The 27,349-nt window shown below is 42.4% G+C and overlaps 1 protein-coding gene across 1 annotated transcript; it reads right to left on the bottom strand.

Moving 5' to 3' along the window:
- Nucleotides 1-1,582: 1,582 nt before the first annotated feature.
- Nucleotides 1,583-21,886, bottom strand: LOC141983963 (amine sulfotransferase-like). The gene is made up of 7 exons (XM_074946916.1): nt 21,821-21,886; nt 13,309-13,482; nt 11,749-11,957; nt 9,835-9,961; nt 5,683-5,777; nt 2,967-3,147; nt 1,583-1,817 (listed from the first exon to the last, which is right to left on the bottom strand). Exons 2-7 carry the CDS (start codon nt 13,469-13,471, stop codon nt 1,693-1,695), a joined length of 900 nt encoding a protein of 299 aa, XP_074803017.1. The 5' UTR covers nt 13,472-13,482; nt 21,821-21,886; the 3' UTR covers nt 1,583-1,692.
- Nucleotides 21,887-27,349: the final 5,463 nt, after the last annotated feature.

The following is a 27,349-nucleotide window of genomic DNA, read 5'->3' as shown; positions in this document are numbered from 1 at the left end:
AGCGCTGGTTTCGGGTTCAGGTTCCTTTCTCAATAGTCCTGTTGTCTGGGCTGCTTCCTATCTACCATTGATTCCGGATCCTGCAGCTCCTCCAGAGCAAGTGGCTTTCCATCTCCCTCATCCTCTGCGTGTGTGCAGCTTCGATAGTCTGGGGCTCGATTGGATTCCTGACAGGAGCCTGTAACATGCATCCACTCTCCTCCATCTGCCAGCCCTGACTGAACTGAGCTGCACCCCTTTACATATTGCTTCCACCTGGAGCATGCCCAGCAAGAATGAGAGGGCGTGACCTCCCGGGCCCAAAGTGAATGGTTAACCCTTGGTGGGCCAGTGCAGGGTTGGTACACCCCATCACATATACTGATCAATGATTTTATTGTGTGATGTGGATACGGGGGACAAATTCAAAATAACAAACATATTGGAAATTATGTTATTAAAATGTGTCTGCCAGGCAGTGCAGGGCTGAAGCTACCCCACCCTAGACAAAGGAATGTGGTTCTGCCACCCAGAAGGTACATTAAGAGACAGTGGGAATGCAATTTACATAGAAGGTGAACAGGACTATCAAGCCAACAAAGGGAGAAGATAATCACAAGCATTACAGCAGGAGGAGATTGCAGGAAATAGATCAATTTGCATTTTGCAAATACCAGCAGGGGAAGAAATCAGCATGGAATTTCCTTCGCCAGGAGACTCCATGTTACATTCCTCATAGTTTGAATAAACTTTACGACTTATGTTGCGGGGTAACCTTCAAAAGAATTCATATTAAAGGTACACTGGACTATAAAAGAAAGGAGCAAAGAACCCCAAGTTATGTTTCATGTAAGAAGGCAAAGGAACCAAGCACACTGGACTTTGTGGGAGGTCCTGACCTGAAGGGTGGTCAGCCATCTTGCTGGAAGTAGTGTTGTAAGAATCTAATCCTGAAGAGAGGCTGTAGGTTGTTTTGTTAAGTCTTAGTCTCTAGAAAGCGTTTTGCTTTTAACCATTTCTAACTCTATCCTTTGTACTTGAACTCACTTAAAATCCAAACTCCTTTGGTTAATAAACTTGCTTTACTTTTAATCCAAACCCAACCCTGGCTGTGTTTGATTTAAAGTGAATATCAACTCCAGTTAATGTGGTAGGCTGCTGGGTAGTGTATCTTTAAAAGAACAAATGAATCTTGATATATCTCTGAATGGTCCAGGAAAGGGCTAGATATTGGAAAGCATGCAGTGTGGGGAAAATTCAGGACTGGGAGTGTTTTTGGGTCACCGCTGCATGGGGTAATTGAGTGACTGAGACTAGAGAGGGGCTGTTCTGTTGTAGGCAGGCAGCTGGGGTCAGAGCTCTTAACGAAGGCTGCAGAGCAGACACTCAGGATACTGTATGTCTGCTGACTGTTGGTGTCCAGGCTGTCAGCCATAGCCTCAGGGCAGTTAAGGCACCCAGGTTTATAGGTCATGTCAGGACATAAGCCGTGACTGGCCTGGATTGCACCCCAGAACATGACAGTCTGTAACACCTTTTCATATCTTAGAACTGGGGTACTATGGTGATGTGCAAATATGTGTAAGAAGGAAAAAAATTGCAGGTTTAAAATCTTTAATGTGCACAGAATGATGGATTTTTATGAATACTGGAGACAAAACGTATTTTCATTCTCTTTAGCGCACTTTCACCTCTTTCCAGCTGGAAACCAGCCTATATGTCGTCATTAATATCCCAGGTGAACGTGGAAGACAGGTCTTTCATTTTCTCCTTAAAAACATTGTCAAACCTTTCGCTCTGTGCCACAGTCATTGTGTTCTTCCAGTCTCCAACGGTCCCTGGGGCAGGAGACACAGAAGAGGCATTGGTGGTTAGATGCTCTGCTGCCACTTGGACATTTGATTATAATTTGAATATCGCTTGTGCGGGTAAGAGGCTGTGAATGCTGCTAGTTGGGTGCAGTTCCCTCTCTCCTCAGTTCCTTCCTCTCTCATCTCCCCAGAACGTAGCTCTCTAGGGCTTTGGTGGAACATTTCCAGTCCTGAAGGTGTGGGTCAAATAATAACTTTGACTGCAGTGCAATTAGTTTGACCCAGTATTTCTAGACAATGTCACTAATTTTGTTTGAGGAACCAGTGGTTTTATACATCTCAGTTATCATCTTCCTGTACTGATTTATTTCACTGCAAATTTTAGAAGAAAAGGAAGTAGTTACTATTAAGAGAAATATGAGCTTCTCTGAACATCCTTTTCAGGCAATGCTTGTACTTAAGAGCTTGCAGTGGTTCTCTCCCTTTTCCATACCACAGTGCCCACTACCATCTAGCTGGGTCCCCCTCCTATTCAGCAGTATAAGAAGACCACAAACCCCAGACATCTATTCACGACTCTCCTGTATAAGGGCTACAACATGAAAAATACCTCTCTCCTCTCAGCCACAAGAATTGACCCACAGATTTTATTTCTTTGGCTAATTTCATACTCTAAATAACCCCTGGAAGCTGTAGAGACAAAATCAGTTCCAATACTCACCATGTGTGAAGTTTCCCAGAAGCACTAGACAGAAATGCTTTCAGTTTTCTCTAATGTTCACATGTTTTAATTTCTCGAAGACGACCCTTCCCTTTTACAAGTGGCACAAAATGAATGTTACCCTCCACGAGAGCTTATTGAACATTTTCATTTTTAAAATATATGGACACTGTTTTCTCACAGATCAAAAGACAGCTGCACTACTTTGCTCAGCAAACATTTAAGACATTGCATTGAGCAAAGGAGTGCAGCTCTCTTTTAATCTGTGAGAAATGGTGCCTGATGCATTGTCACACAGCGATACACCCTCACTCAGCAGTCCTAGTGCCCCACAGCCAATTGTTTCCTGGGGACAGAAAGTTGTGATTGGAAGTCCTAGGCAGCGAGCTTCAACACGTCCTATGCCAGGATCTGCAGGACTAAATATTTATTAGATTTGGCTGCTTCTGCCTTACCTTTGCGAAGAAAGTGCCCTTTGCCTCGTTCCAGGAGATTGCCTTCCATGGAATTATAGTTTGCCCTGGGATCAGTTTTCATTTTATCAAATGTAGCATTTTCCACAACAGTGTCCAGCTCTTTTTCATTTAGCTGCTTTCCTAAGAATCTGCAGATTTTCAGCACAGTGCTTCTGAGATCCTGAAATGAACATTATTTCAAAGTAACAGTTTCCCAAATAAGGAAAATAAAAGAACTAACTGAATAAAACGATAGAGTAAAGGATAATGGGATACTTAAAGAAAGGGAAACTCAGCATAGGGGTATAGCACTAAAGAATAAAGTTGACTTCTTATTTGGGACCATCAGTCTTACTACACTACTTCATAAGCAAGATTTTAATTCCCTCTAAGAGGCTAAAGGAGCATTAAAAACTGACAGGTGAGTAGCAAGTTAAGCCACTGCAAATTCCTTCGTCATTAGCCAACCCATCCTCGTGGCCTAATGAAGAATGAAAAGGCTCATTTCTGTGACTGTGATTACAACTGCTAGCACCATGTAAGACAAAGTTTGTCATAATTTTCTGGCTATCTGTATTTTGGTCTGTCTGTGGCAACCTATTTTGGAAGCAGAAGGACCCCTGTTGTGTCCAGTTCTGGAGTCCACAATTCAAGAAGGTAGTTGATAAACTGGAGAGGGTTCAGTGAGTAGTCACAAGAATGTTTAAAGCTTTAGAAAACATGCCTTCCAGTGACAGACTCAAAGAGCTCAGTGTATCAATGGCTATTAGCCAGGATGGGCAGGGACGGTGTCCCTAGCCTCTGTTTGCCAGAAGCTGGGAATGAGTGACAGGGAATGGATCACTTGATGATTACCTGTTCTGTACATTCCCTCTGTGGCACCTGGCATGGGGCACTGTCAGAAGACAGGACGCTGGGATAGATGGACCTGTGGTCTGACCCAGTATGGTTGTTCTTATGTACTTCTTTAATTTAACAAAGAGAAGGTTAAGAGGTAACTTGATTACAGTCTACAACTACCTCCATGGGGAACAATCTTTATTAATGGGCTCTTCAGTCGAGCAAAGAAAAATATAACACAATCCAAAGGCTGAAAGTTGAAGCTAAACAACTTCAGACTGGAAATAAGGTGTACATTTTTAACAGTGAGGGTAATTAACCTTTGAAACTATATACCAGGGGGTCATGGTGGATTCTCCATCACTGACAACTTTTAAATCAAGATTGGATATTTTTCTAAAAGATCTGCTCTAGAAATTATTTTGGAGAAGTTCTGCGGTCTGGAGGTCAGGAGGTCAGATAAGATGATCACAATGGTCCCTTCTGGCCTTGGAATCTATGAATATATATATCAGGATTTGGACCTCTTAATGGGAAGGGTCTTTCCTCACTTTGTTAATCAGGCTTGCTGGTACTAGCAACATGCTTCCTGCTGAAGTCAGCAGAGGGGATGCTGCTGCATCTCTACCTATTTAGCTAAGAGGTGCACTCAGACACTCCAGATCTTGTTTAGAAAGTGTGATTAAAATCAGTTTAAAATGGATTTAGTTCAACCAGAACAAACCCATGTATGGACACTCAAAGTAGTTTAAAGCTGACTTCTGCTAAGCTAGGTGAAGTTGTTAAGGAGCCAAAAGCTAGCTGAGCTGGTAGAAAAGTGAAAAATACTAGTTTCTAAAAAAAATTGAAATTTTGAAGAGTTCTGTACTTTTCAAAGATTTCACATAGATATCTTAATTGAAAACATCAAACTAATTCTTAAAATATTTTATTTACTAAAAACCTAGTTTTGAATAGATATTGCAATAAAATATCATTTTTCGCAAAAAATTACAAGAAGATCTTCAGTTTTGCAAAAAAAAAGAGGCCATTTTGACAAAACATCTTTTGTTCTAAAAGCAGTTTGAGATGTTCTAATATGTAACAAAACCTCTCCTTTCCCTTTAGGATGCCTCATGGGATGGGTTGTGTAGCTGCCATCCTGCTATGCAGGAAAAGAAATGAAGTAAAGCAAGATTATTATCTTTTCTAAGTGTACTCAGATCCAGCAGATATTCTTCACTGGGAAGCAAATGATACCTCTTGTGACGAAGTGAATTAGGTTCCTATGTGCTATTGAACGTTAACGGGAGTTAAGCGGCTAACTTACTATGGTTCTTCTGAACATCTCACCCTATGGTTCTGATTCTTCCACCCTTACTCACACTGAGAAGTACTTTTTCAAGTACTCACATTGAAATCAATGAGACCAATGTACCTTACTCTGTGAAATCAACGAGACTCTTCACAGAGTAAAGTACAGCTCAAAAAGGGTAAAGGTGGCAAAATCTCACTGAAAAATGGAGGCATTTTATTTTCTGTTTCTTTCAGATATAAAAAGAACGAGGAGTACTGGTGGCACCTTAGAGACTAACAAATGTATTTGGGCATAAGCTTTTGTGGGCTAAAACCCACTTCATCAGATGCATGCATTGGAAAATACAGTAGGAAGATACCCTACCCCATTTTTTCATGTTCTCTCTCTATATGTATCTTCCTTCTGTATTTTCCATTGCATGCATCTCATGAAGTGGGTTTTAGCCCAGGAAAGCTTATGCCCAAATACATTTGTTAGTCTCTAAGGTGCCACAACTACTCCTCGTTCTTTTTGCTGATACAGACTAACATGGCTACCACTCTGAAACCTTTCAGATACAAAGTGATTGACTGGTCTCACCTTCTTCATCTCCTCATAGGTGAGGAAGAGAATATTGAAGTCATCCCTGTGGGTGTACCAGCCACTGACATGATCCAACCAGGAGCCAGGCAGTACTTATGAAGGAGAAAAATTACAGAAATAAACGTTAATGATCTCAAACAGAAAAACCGTTCAATTATTGACATTTTTGCATCCTAATAATCTCCCAAGCATGGCTGCAGAATCGATGGAGCAGACTTCCATTTTTCAGCTTCTCTTCCCTCTGCTGTTGGGGGGATATTTGGGCTCACAGAGTAACTGGAATAACAATTCCAGTTCCTGTTTTTATTCACAGCCTTATTCTGGATTATCTTTCACCTTAAACATGAGATAAAGGACAGGCCAAGTCCAGCTTCTCATCTAGGGATCTGAGGCCAAGTTTTGTCTTTTCCACAAACAGACAGACCATTACATGATAACTAATACACATTGCACTGTTACCTCTAGAATCCACTGGCACCATAGCATGGTACTTGCACCCAGCACAACATATTTGCCCTTTTTTGTCCTGGATTATTTACCCATAGATAATATTTTCCATTGCTTTTGATGGATTAGTGATCACAAACTTAGAATTAAATTGATAGATTCCTAGATTAATAGATTCTCTGGCCAGAAGGGACCATTGTGGCATCTAGTCTGACTTCCTGTATAACGCGGGCCATTAAACTTCCCCCAAATAACTCCTAAACATATCTTTTAGAATAACGTCCAATCTTGATTTAAAAATTGTCATTGATCGAGAATCTACCATGACCCTTGGTAATTGTTACAGTGGTTAATTACTCTCACCGTTAAACATTTATGCCTTATTTCCAGTTTAAATTTGTCTCGCTTCAACAGCCAGCCATTGAATTGTATTATACCTTTCTCTGCTAGATTGTTCCCCATGTAGGTACTTACAGACTCTAATCAAATCATCCCTTAAACTTCTCTTTGTTAAAATAAACAGATTGAGCTCTTTGAATCTTTTGCTAGAAGGCACATTTTCTAATCCCTTAATCATTCTCATGGCTCTTCTCTGAGCCCTCTCCAATTTATCTGCATCCTTCTTCAATTGTGGGCATCAGAACTGGACACGATATTCCAGCAGTGGTCACACCAGTACCAAATACAGAGGCAAAATAATCATGTCAGTGTTGATGCCCAGGGTGAAACTAATCTCTTCCATTCCTCTCTGTCATTTGATACTACTTCCATCCACTCGATGGTGTTATGATCAACCATTCTCATCTCCCTGTGAAGGGTTCTTTTTAAGGTCTCCTGGGCACCCTCATTTCCCACCCTTGTTTCCTCTTGACGACTTCATGTGCGACTCTGTGTGTTGGCATCTGAAGTGCATGCCCCATATAGTCCAGTCCTTCCTTCTAATTCTAGTGGAAATAAGCTGCTGGCCAGTGATTTCTTGGTTATATTTCTTGGTGATGACGTCTCTCCATCCAACGTCCAGAATCTTTGTAGGCGCCTATTTTCAAAGACATCTGATTTTCTGTTGAACATTTTAGTAGATCTTTAGCTATCAATGCCATACGTTAGCACAAAGAGGTTAGTTGAAAATTCTCAGTTTTGCGTTGTTGCCGTATATCTTTGATGTCCGTGTGTTGTGGAGTTTAGTGAATGAGGTGGATATTTTCTTAACCTTATTGTCACATTATTCTTGATGTTCCTGTTGACTAGAATGGTACTGCCCAGGCTGATGGATTGTTCCACTTTCTTGATGTATTTGCCTTCTAATATGAAATTACCGCTTGACATCTGAGTTTCAAGGATGTCTGTAAGTGATTCTGAGCCCTGTTTGACCTGCAGGTTTTGCCAGGTTGTCTTTCTTTCTTTGTAGCTTTTCCAGGGTATTGCTCAGTAGTGTCTCAGTCTAGGTCTTCTAAGCTTTTGCCATCTGGGTACCAGGTTTTCTGTTACTAACACACTTCTTCATTATCCTTTCTATGGCAATGCCAAACAAGAGCAAAAATAAAATGTGGCCCTGTTTCACATAAGTGTCCACAATGAACCACTCTCTTGTCAGGTTGTTCACTCTGATAGAGCAACCTTGCATCTCTGTACATGGCTGGTATGGTGTTGATGGATTTAGAGGGAATTTCGCAGGACTGAAGAATATTCCGCAATGCATGCCCATGCTGGCTGTCAAATACCTTTTGAAAGTCAATGATATCAATGATGGAGGATACCTGGAATTCACTGAATTGTGCTTGGTGTATGACTTAGTTCCTGCAAGCACCCTGTTCCCTTCTAGAGACATACACAAGGAACCATGAAATTTGACAGATGGCAAAACAAAAAAGGAAAACAATTGCATCTGCATGAGTTGGAGATTCAGCTCATCTGTCCAAGATGCAAGGGCACATCAAGCCACAGATGACAACAGCAACCAAAACCTTTGCATTGCCAAACTGAAATTAAAACTGAGAAAGACCAACGTTAAACAGAAAGCGGTAAAGAAATCAATAATCTAAAACTGAAAACAAAAATGTGCTCTGAGAAATTCCAGCGTGAACTATGGAACAGATTTGGAGTGCTGACAGAGGCAGAGGAAGGTGAGCTAGAGATTGGACCTGAAGAAAAATGCACACAGTGCTCTGAGACAACGTGATTCAAGCTGCAGCAGTCACAGCCTGGTATCAGCACACACACAGAGCAAGGACTGAATAAGCCAAGAGACCTCTCATCTCAACAAGGAAAGAAAAGCACTGAAAGGAAAACTCCTGAATGCTAAGACAAATGAAATATTAGAAGAAGCAAAGGGAAAGTACAAGAAAGCAGACAAAGCAGTGAGAAGTGCGGACATTTCAATACAGGAAATGGGCCAATAAAAAGCCAAGATGAAAAAAGGCTTATAACTGAGGTGTAACAGAAAGACACATGGGCAGAGCATGTCAGACAAGTCGTCAACAGACTCAGCCCCAGATATTGATGAAACATGTGAACCTAAACTACTTGGCATTAACACTGATGCAACAGAGATGTCAGCAATACAGGCTGCAATTAAGGAGCTGAAAAACAACAAAATGGCAGGAGATGATCAAATGACAGCAGAAAAGCGAAAAGAACTGGACCCCACTACCCTAATAAAACTGACAGAACGGTTCCAAGTTCTGGGGAGAAGAGACCCCTCCTGACAAGTGAAAACATGGAATCATTGGCAGAGTACCTAAAAAGGGTGATCTCACTGACGGCAATAACTGGAGAGGAGTCACACTACTCTCTGTTGTAGGGAAAATCATCTGTAGTGTGATTCTAAACAGGACAAAAGAGGCAGTGGATTGAAAGCTTAGGGCAGAAGAGGCTGGATTCAGGCCCAAAAGCTCCTATGCAGATCTAATTCCCATAATAGAAGAATGTGTAGAATATATTTTACTATGTACTGAAATTTTCAGTGTGCCATAAGCTGCCTTAGTGAGAATGTTGCATTGTCAGATATATTAAGAGAGATGCCAGGAGCTAGATAGGTTACAGCTGAGTCTTTTGGCTCTTTGGAAGGTAGAAATAGTGGTTTGGGATTGCGGAATAGGCATAATAATTGTGGAAAACTACTAAACCAGAAAATTAGTTGTAGAAAACTACTTCTGTGTGTTCTCTGTATAGCGCTTATCCTCATCTCCTCCCCGGTGTTATCTGAGTGTCTAAGTGGAGTTGAAATGTGTTGAAATCTTCATACGTTTCAGAGTGACCATCCAGCTGTGATACACGAGGCTCCTTGCACTTTATTGGTGCAATGCATGTGCCTATGCAGCCCCCCTGGACTACCTTTGCACAAAATCTCTATTGTGAGCTGTGAATGATACTGCATTTATTGCAACCTTAGACCCCAGGTTGTGAGGTGGGGGCCAGGATTTTGAGCAGCTCCACCGTCTAAGTAATTTACCCACTCAGATAGAAGAAAAGGAGTACTTGTGGCACCTTAGAGACTAACAAATTTATCTGAGCATAAGTGAGCTGTAGCTCACGAAAGCTTATGCTCAAATAAATTTGTTAGTCTCTAAGGTGCCACAAGTACTCCTTTTTTTTTTGTGGATACAGACTAACACGGCTGATACTCTGAAACCACTCACATAGGTTACTCAGGCTGTGGTCAGTGAGCAGGGTTTGGCCTTTTAGCAGTAAATGAAACCTTACCTTTCCCAGCTAAAAACCTCTCCAGAAAAATATTAAAATCTGGTATTGTCTCAAGTAGGACTGAAAGGCTGGAAAAATGAAAATAGGAAACCACAACGTCCTTTGGATTTCTGGCTACATAAATAACCTGCAAGGTAAAAAGAGTGACAGTCTCAGGTAGATTAAAGGGACACCATTAACCTACAAATCGGTGGTTTTATAAAATTGCTATTGCTGCAAGTAACATTAAAATCATTATATCTGAAAAGGGCTAGAATAAGTACTTTAGTAAGTAGTTTATCCTGCTTTAAATGAATGGGATTTTTTGTGTCTTTGCCAGCATTTCCTGTACATTCAGTGGCGTTATTGCGCTTCCTTAATTGTAAAGACCGTCATACACATGCATAACTGTCTACATATGATAATACCCTTGACCTCAAGGGGATTACTCACTGTTGTAAGGTTATGCACATGAGTAAGTGTACTTAGAATCAGGTCTTCACGTTATGTCCAGTTATTTATATGGGTCTTTCACACAGCAAGAGAGGAGCAAAACCATTTAAAAATCATGGGAAATGTGACAATAAGCAGCACAAAAATTAACAGGGAGTGCAGTTGCAGTGTACTATCTGAAAAGAATGTAGACTGGAATAAATACATTTGATTTTGATTTCCTTTTTAATACAAACACAGTTAAGTGAGAAACAGATATCTATTTGTGTGTATTGTGTTTGGTATATTACTAAAGTATTTCAGTGAAAACTTCAACTAGAATCCTAGTAAGCATGAATTTACTGCTCTTTCAAAAAAAATTGCAGCTGGAGATATTTTTAGAGAATTATAATGGATACAATGTTTAAAAAGCAATGCTAAAATGCATTGCTGAACAGCACAACCAATTTCTCCAACAATTTGGAGCTGAGAATTTCTGAGAATTTCTGGAAAACCACACAGACAGCTGAGCCATATGGTGGTGCACCGGAAGAACAGCCAGCCAGAAGCCATGAAGAGAAAAACTCCCTGCACCATCAACATGGTCTTAAAATTGTGAAAACCTTCATAAGCCCTGTAAAATATACATAAGCAATACTAGATTTCCCAATGTCTGTAGTTAAAATTGTGCTCTGTGCAGCTTAGGAGATGTTCTTGTTCCATTTACTTTTACCGTCCCTGTAACTTTAAGGAGTCTTTCTGCATGGGAAACGGGGCTGAGCTAAAAAGCCAATCAGGAGGAAGGTTCCTATGGATTGAGAGGTTGCAGTGATGGAGCTCATGTGGTGCAAGCTCTGCACCGTGCATCTGCTCGTCTTATTATAGGTGTTACTGCAACAGAGAGAAGGAAGCTGCAAGGGTGATTGTGAAGGGAGTCTCATGGGGAAGTGGGTGCACGGCACATGCCACCTTTCATGGGAGATCCAGGTAGCAGTGTAAGAGATTGGCATCGCTCCCACAAGGGAGTTCTCACACTTTCTCTACAATTACATGGATAACATAAGAGCATACAGTTCCATAGCTACATACATCACAACAAAACCACTGTAATGTACAATATAAAATGCAGACTGTAATGATCCTAACCCATCAATAATGCCCCTTTTAGGGTGAGCTGTCATGATGAGGAAGAAGCAGCTCCGTTTCTTGGCCCAGAGGTCAAGCACAGCAGTTCCATGAAAAATGGGATCTCCACTGAAACTGGACACTGAAGTCCTGAGGTCTTGATTGAACTTGTTTTCCCCCCTTTGGCTAGGTCTAAGGACATGGAATGGGGCTTTGGAGGAAGTGAGCCCCATCTCCATGCAGGGGAAATTTGCTTTTGGAAGGGTGATTGTGGGGAGGGCAGACAGTCTGGCCCAGAGGATTTAGACTGATTTATTCGTGAAAGCTACAAGTTTTTCTGGATAATGTTAATTAAATTATAAAAACAGTATCACCTACTTTTGCTCTTCTGTTCCTCAGATCTCTTGGAACTAAATAGTAAGGCAGGTGAGTAGCAAAGAGACGAGGTGATGGACGATGGACATTATCGATATTATGTATGTTATACTCCAGCCATGGGACTCTGTCTATTATTTCCATATTTTCTGTTCCATCTCGATGGCCTTCATGATAAATCAAGCTCAAAATATTCTGAGTCCACACAGTCCCTGGGAAAGAAAATAGCCTTCTTTGAAACAGCTTTGATGCTAATTTGATTTGTAATGTCACGTAATAATCTGCCATAATCACAATCTCGTCAAAGCTGTGTCTCATTTTACTTTATAAATGAAGTACAAAAATTTGTCTTAAAGGGAATCCATTAATGCAGCAGGGATGGGAATCCAAATGGCATTATATTTTTGTACATTTTAGTATAAAAAATCCTGTATCTATCTATGTGCTGGTCAATAACTAAATCTTCAAATATTTTTACCTAGGTTATTCAGGTTCCCCATGGAAACGGTGATTACGACACACAGTTTTTCTCCCTCTGATGTAGCCTCAGTGCTGCAGCACGACTGTCCATTCCAGTAATAACCAGTGGATTCACTGGCCCTATCCAAAGCACCCTGTATACTGTTGTTCTGAGAGTTTTTAAGTTCCCCTATTCCACTCCCGCAGTGGAAGAGCATCAGTGCTACTTTAGGGCTCATGCAGAAGGCTCACACTGGTCTGTCCTGTCTGTGCATGTTACATGACCTGTCAGCGATACAAGGAATTCTCTACTAAGAAGGGCCAAGGGTACTTTAGTGACCAGAACTGGACATGCCAAAAGCTGTGTTACAATGTTTAGTATCCAATGGGGTAAAGAGTCCTTCTCTCTGAGCTCCTCACAGAGGAGTTGGTTCTGCTATATTATAACTCTTCAGCTGCAAGTAATTCTCAAACCTCATAGGCTGGAAGAGGTGCTATTCTTGTTTGAAGAAAATAGATCACTGCAAAGTCTGAGAACAAAAATGCTGATCACCTGAGTACAGGTAGTTGGTAGTTCACCTTGAATACTCTGTGACAGGCCTGGGATCAATCTGGGGCGGCGGGGGTGTTTAGAAGATAGCTGTCTCAGGGGAGTCTGAGGTTTTGTATTTGTGTCTAAATTCATTAGTCTGAGCACTCACACCACCTTCCCTTTCCATGAACTTATTGTTTCCAAAATATTGCTGACATAAATGTTTACACACAAAGGAGAATAAAAATATTGGTCGACTACAGAAAGAAATAGATGCAGTTTATTGTAATACATATTTGTGCATAGCTTTGGGCAATATTTGCCCAGTTCAAATATACTTTGCAGATTACCTCTGAAGCTTTAACTTTCTGCCATTGCTTAAACATAGGGATGAAACTGAGATAATGTCTCCAATAAACTATTGGCAGTTATTAGATTTTACACTGCTACCACCAAAAATAGGTCATAATGGTGGTCAATAAGCTCGGCGGAAGAGGCGGGGAGGGTCAATAAAGGTTTCAGACAAAAATCAGATATGATTTTCCTAAAGGGAATCGAGCAATCAGTCTTACCTGATTTTGGATAAGTAACTACAAATACATCACTGTCTCTGATTTCAAAATCCTCCAGTGAATCTATGTATTCAGGTGTAGCAAGGTGTGGTTGGAAATAAATTCCTTTATGTTTGAACAAAAATTCTTCTGATGGCTCCATTGTTAACTCCGTTTCACTCATATGTCAAGAATCTGCAGGTTAGAAAATATAATTTTATATCCTTTTTATTTTAGTGTTATCTATCCTTCAGGACAAAACTTTCAGGACAACATAAACAAAACAGATCCCTTTTTGATAGCAAAATGTATATTAAGAAAAACAGCAAACTGAATGACAGCATAGAAATGGCACTTTTAGGGACTGGCATGAGAACAGAATATCTTTGGCAGGTAAAAGTGCTGTGTAATACGTTGTCTTTGGGTTCTTTACTTGTACAAAGTGTCTGGTATTGTCAGGCACCAATATTGCTTTCATGAATTATCTAACGCCAGAGAATCCATGTCAATGGGCACTTAAAGTTCGAGCTACTCAAGGAGCTCACCATGAAGTTCAGTGCTTTCTATGAGCGATGACTTAGTCCTTGTGCACAACCAGAGGAACAAGGCTGCATTCCAGTTAATTTTGTGTCTGGAATTTTGTTCACACCATCTTATTATTTCTGATTCTCTCTCTCATATTTCCCTGTTCAATATGTTTCTCCCAGTCCCTTCTTGTCTAGGAACATAAGTTCAGGAAAATTGGAGGGAGGGAGAGGAAATTTCTTTCCTCTCAAGAGTTTTCTTTGATAATTTTATTTTTGGCCATTATATTTTATAAGGTCCCTAACCTGTCAATCAGTGACATCATGCCACATACGTGCCAGTGGAGCACATTGGCTACGTCCTTCCAACAGAGAGTAGAGAGACAATGAAATTGGTGTAAAATGACCGTCTAGAGGATTTCACCTCATAGTTTATCAGAATAAGTGAATTGATACCCAGGTCTCTCTCTTTAAGGCTTTCCAATAAAAGATGCCTTTTTTGTGGTATACAACTAACAAAGACGAGTTGGTGTGTGGGGAAAAAGCCCTTGTTAGTGTCATTAGACAGCATACAAGGCTCAATAAGAGTAATTGCACATGCAAGGTCAGTGACATGACTTAGGCCTGGCCTACACGACAGACTTAGACTCCACGTAAGGCGGCTTATGCAGAGGCTATATTTTTTTCCATGGGTGCTCCAGCCCCAGAGCACCCACGGAATTGGCGCCTATGAGCGTATGGCAAACTAATTCTGTCAGTGTACAGACGACAGCCTTGCTCCCACCAGCGTAAGTGCCCTACTACACTGACCTCATAACTCCACCTCCAGGAGAGGCGCAGGGCTTATGTTGGTGTCGCTAGGGCGATGCAGAGTCTGTGTAGCACTGTGTTCCTTACATCCGCTGTTGGCTGTCATTCTTGTCAATCTGACAGCTTTGACAAGAAAGGCTGGTAGGCTCCTTGCGGTAAATCCAACGCCCAGCTCACAACTTAGGCTGTCACCCCACGGCAGGTGTGGGGCTTCAGCTGGAGCCCAGCTGTCACCTGGGCTCCTCGCTCTGAACCAGGCTGCTGCCCGGGTTCCCTGCTCCCCACACTGACCCAGGCTGCCACCCGGGCTCCTAACTCCCTGCTCCTGGCCAGGCTGCCACCCAGGCTCCTGACTCCACACTGGGAGCCCAGCTGCTGTCTGGGCCCTCGGTGCTCTGCTCCCTGGGCTCCTGGCTCCCTGTTCCCCAGATGGCAGCCAGCGAGGAGCAAGGAGTCTAGGCAGCAGCTGGGCTTGGAGCAGGGAGCTGGGAGCCTGGGAAGCAGCTGTCCTTGGAGTGGGGATCTGGGAACTTTGGCGGCAGACGGGTTCCCAGCAGGGAGCTCCCTCTGGAGCTGAGAGTCCGGTGCTCTCAAACCTCCACACTCCCCCTCTTAACTTAGAGCAAGTTCTCCTGGTAAGGACGTGCCCCACAGACAGAAGGAGGGTAGTGGGGACATAAAAAAAGTGCAGCAATTACTGCAGTGGTGGTATATCGACGTAAGTTTGCCGCGTGGTCATGGCCTTAGTTGTTACCAAGCAGGAGGTGCAGTCACTGGCCAGGAGATTACAGTCCTGCTCACAATCTCTCTCATCCAGCTGTTTCAGCTTCAAGGAGCAGCAAGTTGAACAACACTGGGTGTTTTATACATTTGCTGGTGGATGGGGTGACCTGGTTCTTCTTGGCAAAGCTGATGCAGCCCAATCCGAAAGTGACCTGCACTCAGGGGTGAAAGTAACTTAAGGGACTTTCTGGTATGCAGAGCTGGGGTCCTGAGCAGGGACAGGGGGGACTCAACCAGAAGGGATGGGGCCTCAGGCGGAAGGGGCGTGGCCTATAAATCCCCATGCCCTTTAAATCGCCACTGGTAACCTAGGGCTCCAGCAGTGGGGCTCCAGTGGTGATTTAAAGGCCCCAGGCTCCTGGCTGCCGCCGCTACCCCAGGGCTCTGACAGCCGGGCTCTGGCAGCGACTTAAAGGGCCAGGGGCTCTGGCCACTGCCACGAGCCCAGAGCCCTTATAAATTACTGATCTGGGGAAGCTGCCCCTGCCCAGGGCTGGATTACCCAATTGTCAGACTAAGCAGGTGCTTAGGGCACTAGCAAAGCGTGGGGGACCAAAAATAAGAGATTTTATTTTTGGAAAAAATTTGATATTTGATATTTCAGAAAACGCATCAAAGTAGTCATCATTGGAAAAATCAGAACTTTGTTAGATTCCTTACACTCCACTCCACACTCTTCCCCCATTTTTCTGTTCTCTTTTTATTACTTATCCCCACCTAAACCAGGGAGGCATCAAAATAATGCGAGGAAATCAGATTCTGTCATGTATTGTAATAAATTTATGGTTTATTATTGATATATTCTTCTGAGTTATACGTACTTGATTCGCTTTTTTCTTTCTTATATATATATATATATATATATATATATATATATATATATATATATATATATATATATATATATATATATATATAAAAGTAGTGTATGTTGTGTAATTTCTTTTTTTTTTTAAGTTCAGATAACTGAGATAAGGGGCAGGATGAAACGTAACCAGCTGAGTGGAGAACAGAAACATAATCTAGCAGAAGAAAAAAACAAAAACTAGTGAAATTTTCCAAAATCTTCCAAAGCTGACATCATTTTTCAAAGCAAATCCATCAGAAGCAACATCTTCTCTCAGTAGCACAGACATCGTTCCAAAACCTGTAGGTGTTTCAGAGACTGACCCTTCTTCTATTGGTGAAACAAACACCATTCCAGAACATGTGGATGTGTCAAAGACTGTAACTGATCATCCTACTCCTGGTGGTAAAACAGACATTGTTCTAGAAGGGGTGGATGTGTCAGAGACTGAACTGCTCATGCTGTAAATAATAGGAGAAAAGATCATGATATGTGGGTTGATTTCAGTACCGATGATGTAGCTTACTGGGTAGATCGTGGACCAAATGACTGGCAACACCACACTGGGCCATTTGAGAAATCACGTCGGACTTTTATCTGTGACAAACAAGCAAGATATTGTCCACAAAAGATATTTTTCAGCATGAAAGCAAATGGTGAGAAATACACTCGAGAATGGCTACTGTATTCACCATCAACAGGGTCTGTGTACTGTTTTGTTTGCAAACTTTTTGCACATAAAACTTCAACATCCCGGTTTGCTGCAGATGGATTTAGTGACTGGTGGAATACTGTTTTAATTGAACAACATGAAAATAGCACTACTCACAGAGATTCAATGTTGACATATTTAAATCGAAGACAGGGCTTTGGACTGACGCAAAAAGTGGAAGAACAAATTAAAGGGGAGCGTGAATACTGGCAACATATCTTGCAGTGTGTTATAGCTGTTATTCAAACATTAGCTGAACGTGGTCTGCCTTTCCAGGGATCAAATGACACATTTGGTCATTGCAGAATGGAAATTTCTTGGGATTGTTGGAGCTTGTGGCTCAGTTTGACCCATATTTGGCAGGCCATATCTCAAAATATGGGAAGGCTGGCAAAGGTAACCCATCACACTTATCCAAGACAATATGTGATGAACTCATTGGTCTCATGAGTGGTCTCATTAAGTTCGTTGAGCTATTGTGGATGAAATAAATACTGCTGGGTACTTCAGTTTATCTGTCGACTCTCCTCCTGATCTTTCAGATATTGATCAATTGAGTATTGTACAAAGATATGTGTCTCCCACAGATGGAAAACCAGTTGAACGATTTATAACATTCCTCAATTTGAAAAGCCACACTGGTGAAGAAATGGCAAATCAAGTACTGCATTATCTGTGCCAAGTTTGCAAAATAGATTTCTCAAAGTGCAGAGGTCAATCTTATGACAACACGGCCAACACGTCAGGGCGTTATCAAGGAATGCAGAAGAAGCTTTTAGAACAGAAGAAATATGCCATATTCATACCAGGTACTGCCCACTCTCTCAATCTTGTTGGCCGCAGTGCTGTTGATTCTTGTCCGGTGGCAGTAAGTTTTTTCTCAACAGTCCAGTTACTTTATACATTTTTCTCTGCCTCAACACACCAATGGGCAGTCCTTAAAACATATTTGGGCAATGATCGTGTGTTTAAATCTCTTTCTAATACTCGCTGAGAGGCACATGCAGTGGCAACAAGTGCAGTTCTGGAGTCCTACTCAAAGATTGTGGATGCATTAGAAAGTCTAGCTGAAGACCAATCACAGAAGGGAGAAACTGTACGAGAGGCAGAAAACATTGCAAACAAGATGCAAGAACTGGAGTTTGTATTCATGTTGATCATGTGGAATGAAATTTTACAACACTTTGACCACACAAGTCAAGCTCCCCAAGAAAAAGAATTGGATTTGAAAACATGTGCAGACCACTGTCAATCATTAGCAGACCACTTTGAGGAATGATTTTGAAAGATTTGAAGACATATCAAAAGGTATCTTGCCTGATACTAATTACAAAGAAGCCCAGTCCCGCAAGGGAATCAGGAAAAAACAAGCAAATGGTAGCTGTGCAACAGAAACAGCATTGAATCCTAGAGACAAATTTCATGTATCTACTTACTATGCTATAATTGATACACTGGAAGCTAATATGAAGAGGAGAGGTGAAGTGTACAAAGAAGTATCAAGGAGATTTTCTTTTCTAAACGATATGGACTTATCTGACGAACAATATTCACAAGGTTCCCAACAGCTAGTTGACTCACACCCTGTTGACTTGAACATGAATCTCTGTGGAGAAGTACGGCAGTTCCACTGTTATATGCGTGCAAAGTTTAATGAAACAGGAAAAATGAAATTCAGTCACATTGATCTTCATGACACAACACTGAAAGACGGAATACGATGTGTATTTCCAAACGTAGAGATCGCACTACGTATTTTTCTAACATTGATGATTACTAACTGCTCCGCAGAACGCTCTTTTTCTCAGCTGAAAAGAATAAAAACCCCTCGGAGAACAACAATGTGTCAGGACAGACTTGATTCACTTTCCCTATTGTGTACGGAAGCAGACATGGTTCATCGAGTCAGCTTCGATGAACTTATCCAGAATTTTGCGATCAGATTTTGCAGTCAGAAAATCTAGAAAGAAGCTGTTTTAATTTCAGCATACATGTAAGTTTTGTGTCATTTCGAAAAATAAAATTTTATTTTACGGTATAGTATTCTTTTTATTTTGAATTACATATGGGGGAGCGCCATAATCTTTTCAGTGCTTAGGGCCTCTAAAGGTCTTAATCCGGCCCACGGGTAAGGTCAGCTGTGTACTGGCTCTTGCCAGTAACCCGTACTGGACCGTACCGGCTTACTTTCACCTCTGCCTGTAGTTCTGGCAAAGAGTCCAACCAGGAGATGAGTCGTGTCCCTTCTCATCATCCAATGAGAAAACAAGACATCTCCTGTATGACTTTTGTGACATTATTATATGAACTGGGACCATATAGATGAATCTTGCTGCCAAGGACCTGTAATGGCACCAAATCTTGTATAAAGGGGGTTCAAGTAAAGTGTCTAAACCAAGGTTATGGTTTGCTGGTTATGATTATGCCATCGGTATGCATGTCTCATTTCTGTATTTAAAGTCATAGTTATTGGCTCTATACCGTCTGTATCTCAAACTTGTGCTATGCTTCTTGCCTCTGGAGGGACTTTGCTACAACCTGAAGCTCTGAACAAAGGACTGCTTGACCCATCCCAGCTGTGGATGTACTCCTGAGACTTGATTTGAACCTGCAGTTTATTCCACCACTGCTGCAAGCCTGAACCAAGAACTTTGCCATTACTGTATGTAATACATTCCATTTAACCAATTCTAGCTCTCCTCTCATTTCTCTCTTTTTCCTTTTATGAATAAACCTTTAGATTTTAGATTCTAAAGGACTGGCAACAGCGTAATTTGTATATTGTAACTTGTATATTGACCTGGGTCTGGGGCTTGGTCCTTTGGGATTGAGAGAACCTTTTTCTTTGACTGGGGTATTGGTTTTCATAACCATTTGTCCCCGTAACGAGTGGCCCTGGTGGTGATACTGGGAAACTGGAGTGTCTAAGGGAATTGTTTGTGTGACTTATGGTTAGCCAGTGGGGTAAAAGCAAAGTCTTCTTTGTTTGGCTGCTTTGGTTTTCCTTGGTGTGCAAAGGAACCCCAGCTTGGGCTGTAACTGCCCTGCTTTAAGCAGTTTGTCCTTAATTGACACTCTCAGTTGGGTCCCACCAGTGCCAGCATCGTTACAACTTTGTGATGGGGTGTGCACCCCACACCAGCCCTGATAGAGTTGATGAGGGCCTGAGAAGTCGATTAAGTTACCTGGTGTGTGTGGGGGGGGGCGGTGTGGGGGTGGGTTACATCCACGTACCATTCCTTAAACTTCTTTCAACGTAAGGCAAAAAACACCAGCTCAGTTAAAAACAAAACAACAACAAAGGAACAAGCTGCAGGAGTAAAAAGAGAATGCAGGCAGAAGCCAAGCAACAGAGTGGGGGCTACCCAGTTTATTGCACCCAATGCAGCACGTATGATTACCTGCCCTGTGGGCAGGTGGCGTATGTATGCATTCAGTGCAAGGAGCTCCTGGCCCTCAGAGACAGTGTATGGACTCTGGAGACCACGGTGACTCAGCTGGAGGAGCTAAGGGAGACAGAGAAGTACATAGATGAGACTTTCCGGGACACAGAAGAATAGTCCCACCCCTGGTCTGACAGCTTCTGTGCTGTTGAGGAGGATGAAACTCTCAGGGAAGGAGAGCCCTCCCTCACACCTCAACCCCCACCCCTCTGCCCCCTCCTGCACCCAAACTCCCTCCCTCTTCGTGAACCAGAATGTTTGACTTTCCGGCACCCCCCACTCCCCCAACACTCCAGATAGCAAAGCTGTTATTGTATCTCTTTAAACTCAGCCCAAAGCTGTCAAGCTGAGAAAGCAAAAGGTGAGCAGCAAGAAGATCTGGGGAGCGACCAGCTTCATCTACTCGTGCAAGAACCAGTCTTGGGGAGTTCATCATTTTGCTTCCTAAGTGCACACTAGGGGCAGAGCCATACCAATGCGCAGTGCCCAGAGAATCCTTTCTCTTGGGGACCCCATAAAATGTTCAATTTAATACTACATTTTTGGTTTTGCCCAATGAATCTGCTAATCTCCATGTTTCATAATGGAGCTTTTAAATCATATTGAGGAATAATATTTTTTTACAGGTAGATGTGTCTATGGAAGAGCACCATGTGATAAAATAGTTGGGTCCTAAGATCAAACAAACCTCAGTCTCCTATATAAATTAGAAATGCTCTCAAATAATGAGATGCTCTCACCCAGCAGGGCTGCAGTCACCTTGAAGATTCTGCCCTTTCCTGCTTTCTGAATGCAATCAGCCCCCCTGCTGACTTTATTACTTGCATTCTTTTTTTCAATTTTTAAAAAAATTCAACTTCCTTTTACCCTTCAGGCTGCACTACAAGCTCTACAGAAGTTTTCAGCTTGATGGACACTGCAAAAGGGCTGGTCTAGGGTGGTCACTCATATGCAGGAGTACAGGAGTTATAACCTTTCTACAAATCTCAAATTCCAGCACTGATGTGTAGAATGGAATCAGGCCAGCCAGGTGCAACAGTTGTACTCCTACACAAACCCATTTCTCCCTTAACTTTTCCACCCACCTCTGCTGACACAGCAGGAACTACCCATTGCCAGTTGAAAGCTTCATCGTCATGCTGATACTGTAAAACAAACGATGGCTTAGATTACATTTACTTTCACCAGTCAACTCTTTAACACACACTGGTGTTGTGACTTCTTTGTTGGATAACCACACCAAAAAAAGCATTTGAGGATCAGATTCCCATGCCACTCAGCTTATTGCCAACGAACAGCGATGGAAAATATTTCCACTGCATACAGTTGACTGCTGAAGCTCATAGGATATTCAATTCATTCACAGATTTACTGATGGAGATGTTTTAGTAATATATAAAAAAATAATATTTACCTTCTCTGCTCTATTTCTGCTGCTCCAAGACACAAGCCCACACTCCTGCCTTCCACTTGAATAAACAAGACTGATACTCACTCCTAGAAACAGGAGAATACTTTCTTTACAGCTGGTGTGCAACCTGATTGGAGTTTTATGGGGGTGTGGTTTTTTTCCTTGACGTAAGCAGCGTCAGAATGAGCTCTACCCTGTCATCTGATGGTGAGCTGTGGAAAAGGACTTCAGGGGCTGATCTCCTTTGCATGGGTCACATGTCTATGAACTATTCAGCTTTTTGCAGTCCAACGCCATTGTTTACACGTTAGTTTGAATGGGTCTAGGAAAGCTCAGGTGTGGAGTGGCGTCTCCCAAAGTCCATTGTCAGTGAAGTGTTTCTTGATTGGGCACTTACTGAGAATAGTCCTTTCTCAAGAAGCTGACCAAATGCTTCACTGAGGCTACTTAGAATCAAACAAATGCATAGCCAATATTCATAACTTCAAATACAAAAATGAGACAGACAGACAGCATAATCATAACCAGCAAACTACAACCTTTCCATCGACACGCCACTTGGCCTCCTCTGTACAAGAACTGGTGGAACCATGGGACCCTGGTTGCAACAGTGATCTCTACGGTCACAGTTTATGTCAGTTACGTCACAGCTCTTATTCAGCATTTGTACAACAATAGCTTACGTGTCACCCATTGTTGTGAGATCTTAAAAGAATGAATATGAGACCTTCAAAATCCCAATAATAGAGACTAAACAACATGCTGCTCCGCGGCCAGCCTGCCTATGACTATCATGGCCACATCTGGGCTGTTGCAGGCAATTTTCATTTAAAAATTTCAGTACAGCATCAGTGACTACTTCTTCTACAGCATCAAAATCAACATTATAGTGCTTCGAAGCTTTCACTTTCTCACTCATTTCTGACAGGAGATAGTTTGAGAAATTTTAAGCCAAAAGGAATTTGCAAATGCTGGGAAAGGGATAACAAATAGAATGGAATATTTCATGCAACCTTCTCTGTGGTATTGCTACTGTGATTCCATGGATTTCCTTTTATTTATTTCAGAATTTATTGGCCATCAATGTTACCAGCTGACCTCTTCTTACCATGTCATGGGACAGGGCATAAAGGAAGGTCTGAGCAGTTCTCTCTGTACTCTTCTCGAGTTTGGATACATTAGTTAAGTCCCTTAACTTCTTTCACACAGAATAATCCTTATTTCTTTCTTTATATATATATTTTATGCCAAGAAACCATAGGGACTTAATTTTCAGCAGTCACCAGGGGCCTGATTTTCACAGTCTGGGTAATGACAAGGACAAGCAGTTATTGTTCAATTTGTCGTATCCGTGTCAACAGTGCTAACATGTTTTTTCCTCAGTTCTGGAATTCCATTCCCACGGACTCTTTCCCAGTCTTGGGTTGAGCTTGACGTGGTGAGATGTTTTCAAATGATTCCTACACGGCATATGACTCGTGGGCGTGTGGGTGCTGGCAGGGAGCTGATCTTACCACATAATGGAAAGGAGAGAATAAATCAAAGGTGCAGCGCTAGCAGGCTGCTGGTGGACTAAAGGCATCTACAAGGATGTGGGTGCAGCAGAGTCAGCCTAGTTATTCACTTCATTTCCACAGCTTGCAGGTCGGAAAAGGGGGTGCACAGCAAAGGGGAGTGAGGAGCAAAGCCAGACTAATAACTAATGTTTGCTTCCACAGGCTGCGTTTGCTTTGGACACCATTAGAGTCGTGTGTGTGCACAGAAGGTGCACACATGCTTTTCAAAAAGGCCATGGGAAAAGCCGTGCTATTTTTCGAAAGGCTGGCAACCCCAGAGCTGGTTTGGCAGTGGAAGAGAACCAGAGGCTACCTTGGATATAATGAGGAAATGGCACTGCCAAATAATCTCAGAGCTCAACTGGAGCATAACCTTTAGCTCAAATCATAGAATCATAGAATATCAGGGTTGGAAGGGACCTCAGGAGGTCATCTAGTCCAACCCCCTGCTCAAAGCAGGACCAATCCCCAATTAAATCATCCCAGCCAGGGCTTTGTCACGCCTGACCTTAAAAACTTCTAAGGAAGGAGATTCTACCACCTCCCTAGGTAACGCATTCCAGTGTTTCACCACCCTCCTAGTGAAAAAGTTTTTCCTAATATCAAACCTAAACCTCCCCCACTGCAACTTCTGACCATTACTCCTTGTCCTGTCATCTTCTACCACTGAGAATAGTCTAGAACCATCCTCTTTGGAACCACCTCTCAGGTAGTTGAAAGCAGCTATCAAATCCCCCCACATTCTTCTCTTCTGCAGACTAAACAATCCCAGTTCCCTCAGCCTCTCCTCATAAGTCATGTGTTCCAGACCCCTAATCATTTTTGTTGCCCTTCGCTGGACTCTCTCCAATTTATCCACACCCTTCTTGTAGTGTGGGGCCCAAAACTGGACACAGTACTCCAGATGAGGCCTCACCAGTGTTGAATAGAGGGGAACGATCACGTCCCTCGATCTGCTGGCAATGCCCCTACTTATACATCCCAAAATGCCATTGGCCTTCTTGGCAACAAGGGCACACTGTTGACTCATATCCAACTTCTCGTCCACTGTCACCCCTAGGTCCTTTTTCGCAGAACTGGTGCCTAGCCATTCGGTCCCTAGTCTGTAGCAGTGCATTGGATTCTTCCATCCTAAGTGCAGGACCCTGCACTTATCCTTGTTGAACCACATCAGATTTCTTTTGGCCCAATCCTCCAATTTGTCTAGGTCCCTCTGTATTCTCTTTTGTAACACTTGAAAGTGTTCAGGGCAAGATAAATCAAATACTGCAGTAGCATCAAATGGGGGATTAAGAATTTACAGTGTTTTAAATTATCTTCCTGTCTTGTAATGTCTGTGTAGCATTGTAGGCCAGGCTTGACATGAGTCATTGGAGATGGATGAGGTCTTATTTCTTGGATGACAGGAATAGGGAGGAAAATGAATCAGCAAGCTGGAAACAGAATGTCTGTAGCAGCTAAGATAAAGAGGGACACCCATTTCCAATGGACAAAATAACAATACACTGGGATATCTAATGTTAACTGTTTCTGTGTCCAGCTAAAGATGCTGCAGTGTTCCCACTTCTGCAGTTTAAGTGATAACAGATCAAAACTGTTGAAAATACAGCAGCTGTCTGCCCACCAACACGCAAGTGCACCACACGTGTATCTGAGAGGGTTTGAGTCATATAAGAGTGAAGCCGACCATGCAATGTTATCAGTCTTATCTACATGTGTTATCTCTCTAGATCCTATACTGGCTGTTGAAGGGGGCAGGAGCTTTGCAGAATTGCCTTGTATTTGGGATTGCAGTGAGCTTGTCTTGGGGACGGAGGTGCCATTTTTTTTTGCATTTCAAAGTTGCTAATCCTAGGTAGAGGGAAGGAGAATGGCGGACCCTGGTAGCAGGGGAGGGGAGAATGGGGGACAGGGAGCCCCAGCCCTCTGGCCTGGAGAGGAGAGAAGAATGAGGGTTTGCAGTGGTCCTGAACTAGAGGGGGATAGGAGGGTGGCTTATGGAAAGGAATGGAGGAATGCAAGGACCCACTGGTGTGTGCAATGCGCTCAGCCTAGGGAAGCAATTCAAACCACAGGGTCACACATTTCATCTCCATTTGTCCCATCCTATATTTCCTCCAGGAACTGCTGCTTATATTTTAGAGCTCATTATTTCTTCTTTGTCACTCTGGAAGTGGAACTGGAGGATGTACCGGTGAAGATTATTCATTGCGGGCAGAACTTCAGAAAGAACTGACACTGAAATCAAGTGCATAGATTAGTATTTTTATACCCATGACACCTTGAAGTCCCAGTTAAGATTCAGAGCCCCATTGTGCTAGGCACTGTACACACACATACGAGGAATCAGTCCCTACTCCTAAGTGTTTACACTCTAAAGAGGTGGGGCACAGTGTCCCAGGGACCTCTCCTCACCGCAGGTGGTGCCTCCTCCTGGCTGCTCTGAGGATTAGCTCCTTCAGCCTAACACCCTCTTCTTGCACTTCCCCAGGCTGTCGTCTCGCTCTCTCACTCTGCGGCCCCTCTCTTGTGTCTCAGGTGCTGCCATCCCATGCCAGAAGGAATGTGCATTTTTCACAGCACAAAGGAGCTGCCGATAAAGGACATACCTGGTCAGCAAACAAATTGTCTAAATAAAAGGCATGGTATAACAAGATACCTTTAATAGATTTCATGCTTATGTTATTGTTAATATTAAACATTGAAGTAAATGTGATGTTAATAAGTACCCCTGTAACAATGTGTAGTGTGTATGATTTTTGAAAAACAAACAAAAAAATCCTTTAAGGTCATATGGTAATGATGCTTCTCAGCTATTACCTGTAAAGAAACTTAAAGCTTAACACAGCAGGAAAAACATTATAACTTGGTCTGCTGTATACAAAGGGAAACTGAAGTACCCCACCTCATGGATTTAATGACTAAACAGTGGGATAATTTCTCCATAACCCTTAAAAGGTAGAAGCCATTGAAACCTGGCCTGCCTATAGAATAAGCACAGGAAAGTATGCGGGTAATTCCTCTGTTTTGCCTGCAATCAGCAAGGGTATTTGTAAAAGAAATGGATATTTTAAGTAATAATCTGCCACCCCAAAAGGGGTAGAAACATGTTCTTTCTGTCTTTCAGAAAAGCTGATACCAGCTGAAGAGCAACCCAGAATACCATGAATCTACTGTCACAATCGAAATTGTGTTTTGTGTTCTCTGTTTTGTCTTGTGTTGTTTGTCTTGTTGTTAGTACTGTTGTGTATTGAATACTGCAGGGAAACATCCTCAGGTAGCAGACACCATACTAGGTTTTGGAGCAGAAATTATAAATACTGTAGACCTGGAGGTAATTAAATTGAATAAATTAAGCTCTCTGTCCCAGTTACAGGACAGCCTAATACAGAAAAAAAGGGAAGTGAAAAACCATACTGCTATAGCTATGGGATGTACTGAAAAGCAGATACTTGCTTTGCCATCCACGCAAGGCTGAGTCAGAGTCTCACTCCACAGGCCTCCTCCCTGGCCACTCTGCCAGCACCTCCCCTGCTTTGGGGCTTAAATAGTTTAGCAGGCCTTGTATTGGCCCTGCACACTAGGCTGAATTACACTCACATAAGGACAAAAAAATAGATTGCAGATTTTGCTCCATTTTGAGAGCAAATAGTACTAACTGCACAACCTCCTCAAGCCGTTTGTTGTACAGGCTCTTCTCGAAATCTTGTCCTCTCTTAGCTTTTGCGACTCAGTCCTCTTCCCTCTCATAGAATCACAGAATCATAGAACATCAGGGTTGGAAGGGACCTCAGGAGGACATCGAGTCCAACCCCCTGCTCAAAGCAGGACCAATCCCCAACTAAATCATCCCAGCCAGGGCTTTGTCAAGCCTGACCTTAAAAATATCTAAGGAAGGAGATTCCACCACCTCCCTAGGTAATGCATTCCAGTGTTTCACCACCCTCCTAGTGAAAAAGTTTTTCCTACTATCCAA

The sequence above is a fragment of the Natator depressus genome, chromosome 3, assembly GCF_965152275.1.
Source record: "Natator depressus isolate rNatDep1 chromosome 3, rNatDep2.hap1, whole genome shotgun sequence".
NCBI lineage: Eukaryota > Metazoa > Chordata > Testudines > Cheloniidae > Natator > Natator depressus.
This window is presented reverse-complemented; position numbering and strand designations above follow the sequence as displayed.

Excerpts from the sequence above, each read along its gene's own strand:
- LOC141983963 (XM_074946916.1), bottom strand. The coding sequence starts at position 13,471 with ATGAGTGAAACGGAGTTAACAATGGAGCCATCAGAAGAATTTTTGTTC. Across the intron at positions 11,958-13,308 it reads AGTTACTTATCCAAAATCAG|GGACTGTGTGGACTCAGAAT; the intron begins GTAAGACTGATT and ends TTTCTTTCCCAG. Across the intron at positions 5,778-9,834 it reads GAGGTTTTTAGCTGGGAAAG|TACTGCCTGGCTCCTGGTTG; the intron begins GTAAGGTTTCAT and ends CTCCTTCATAAG.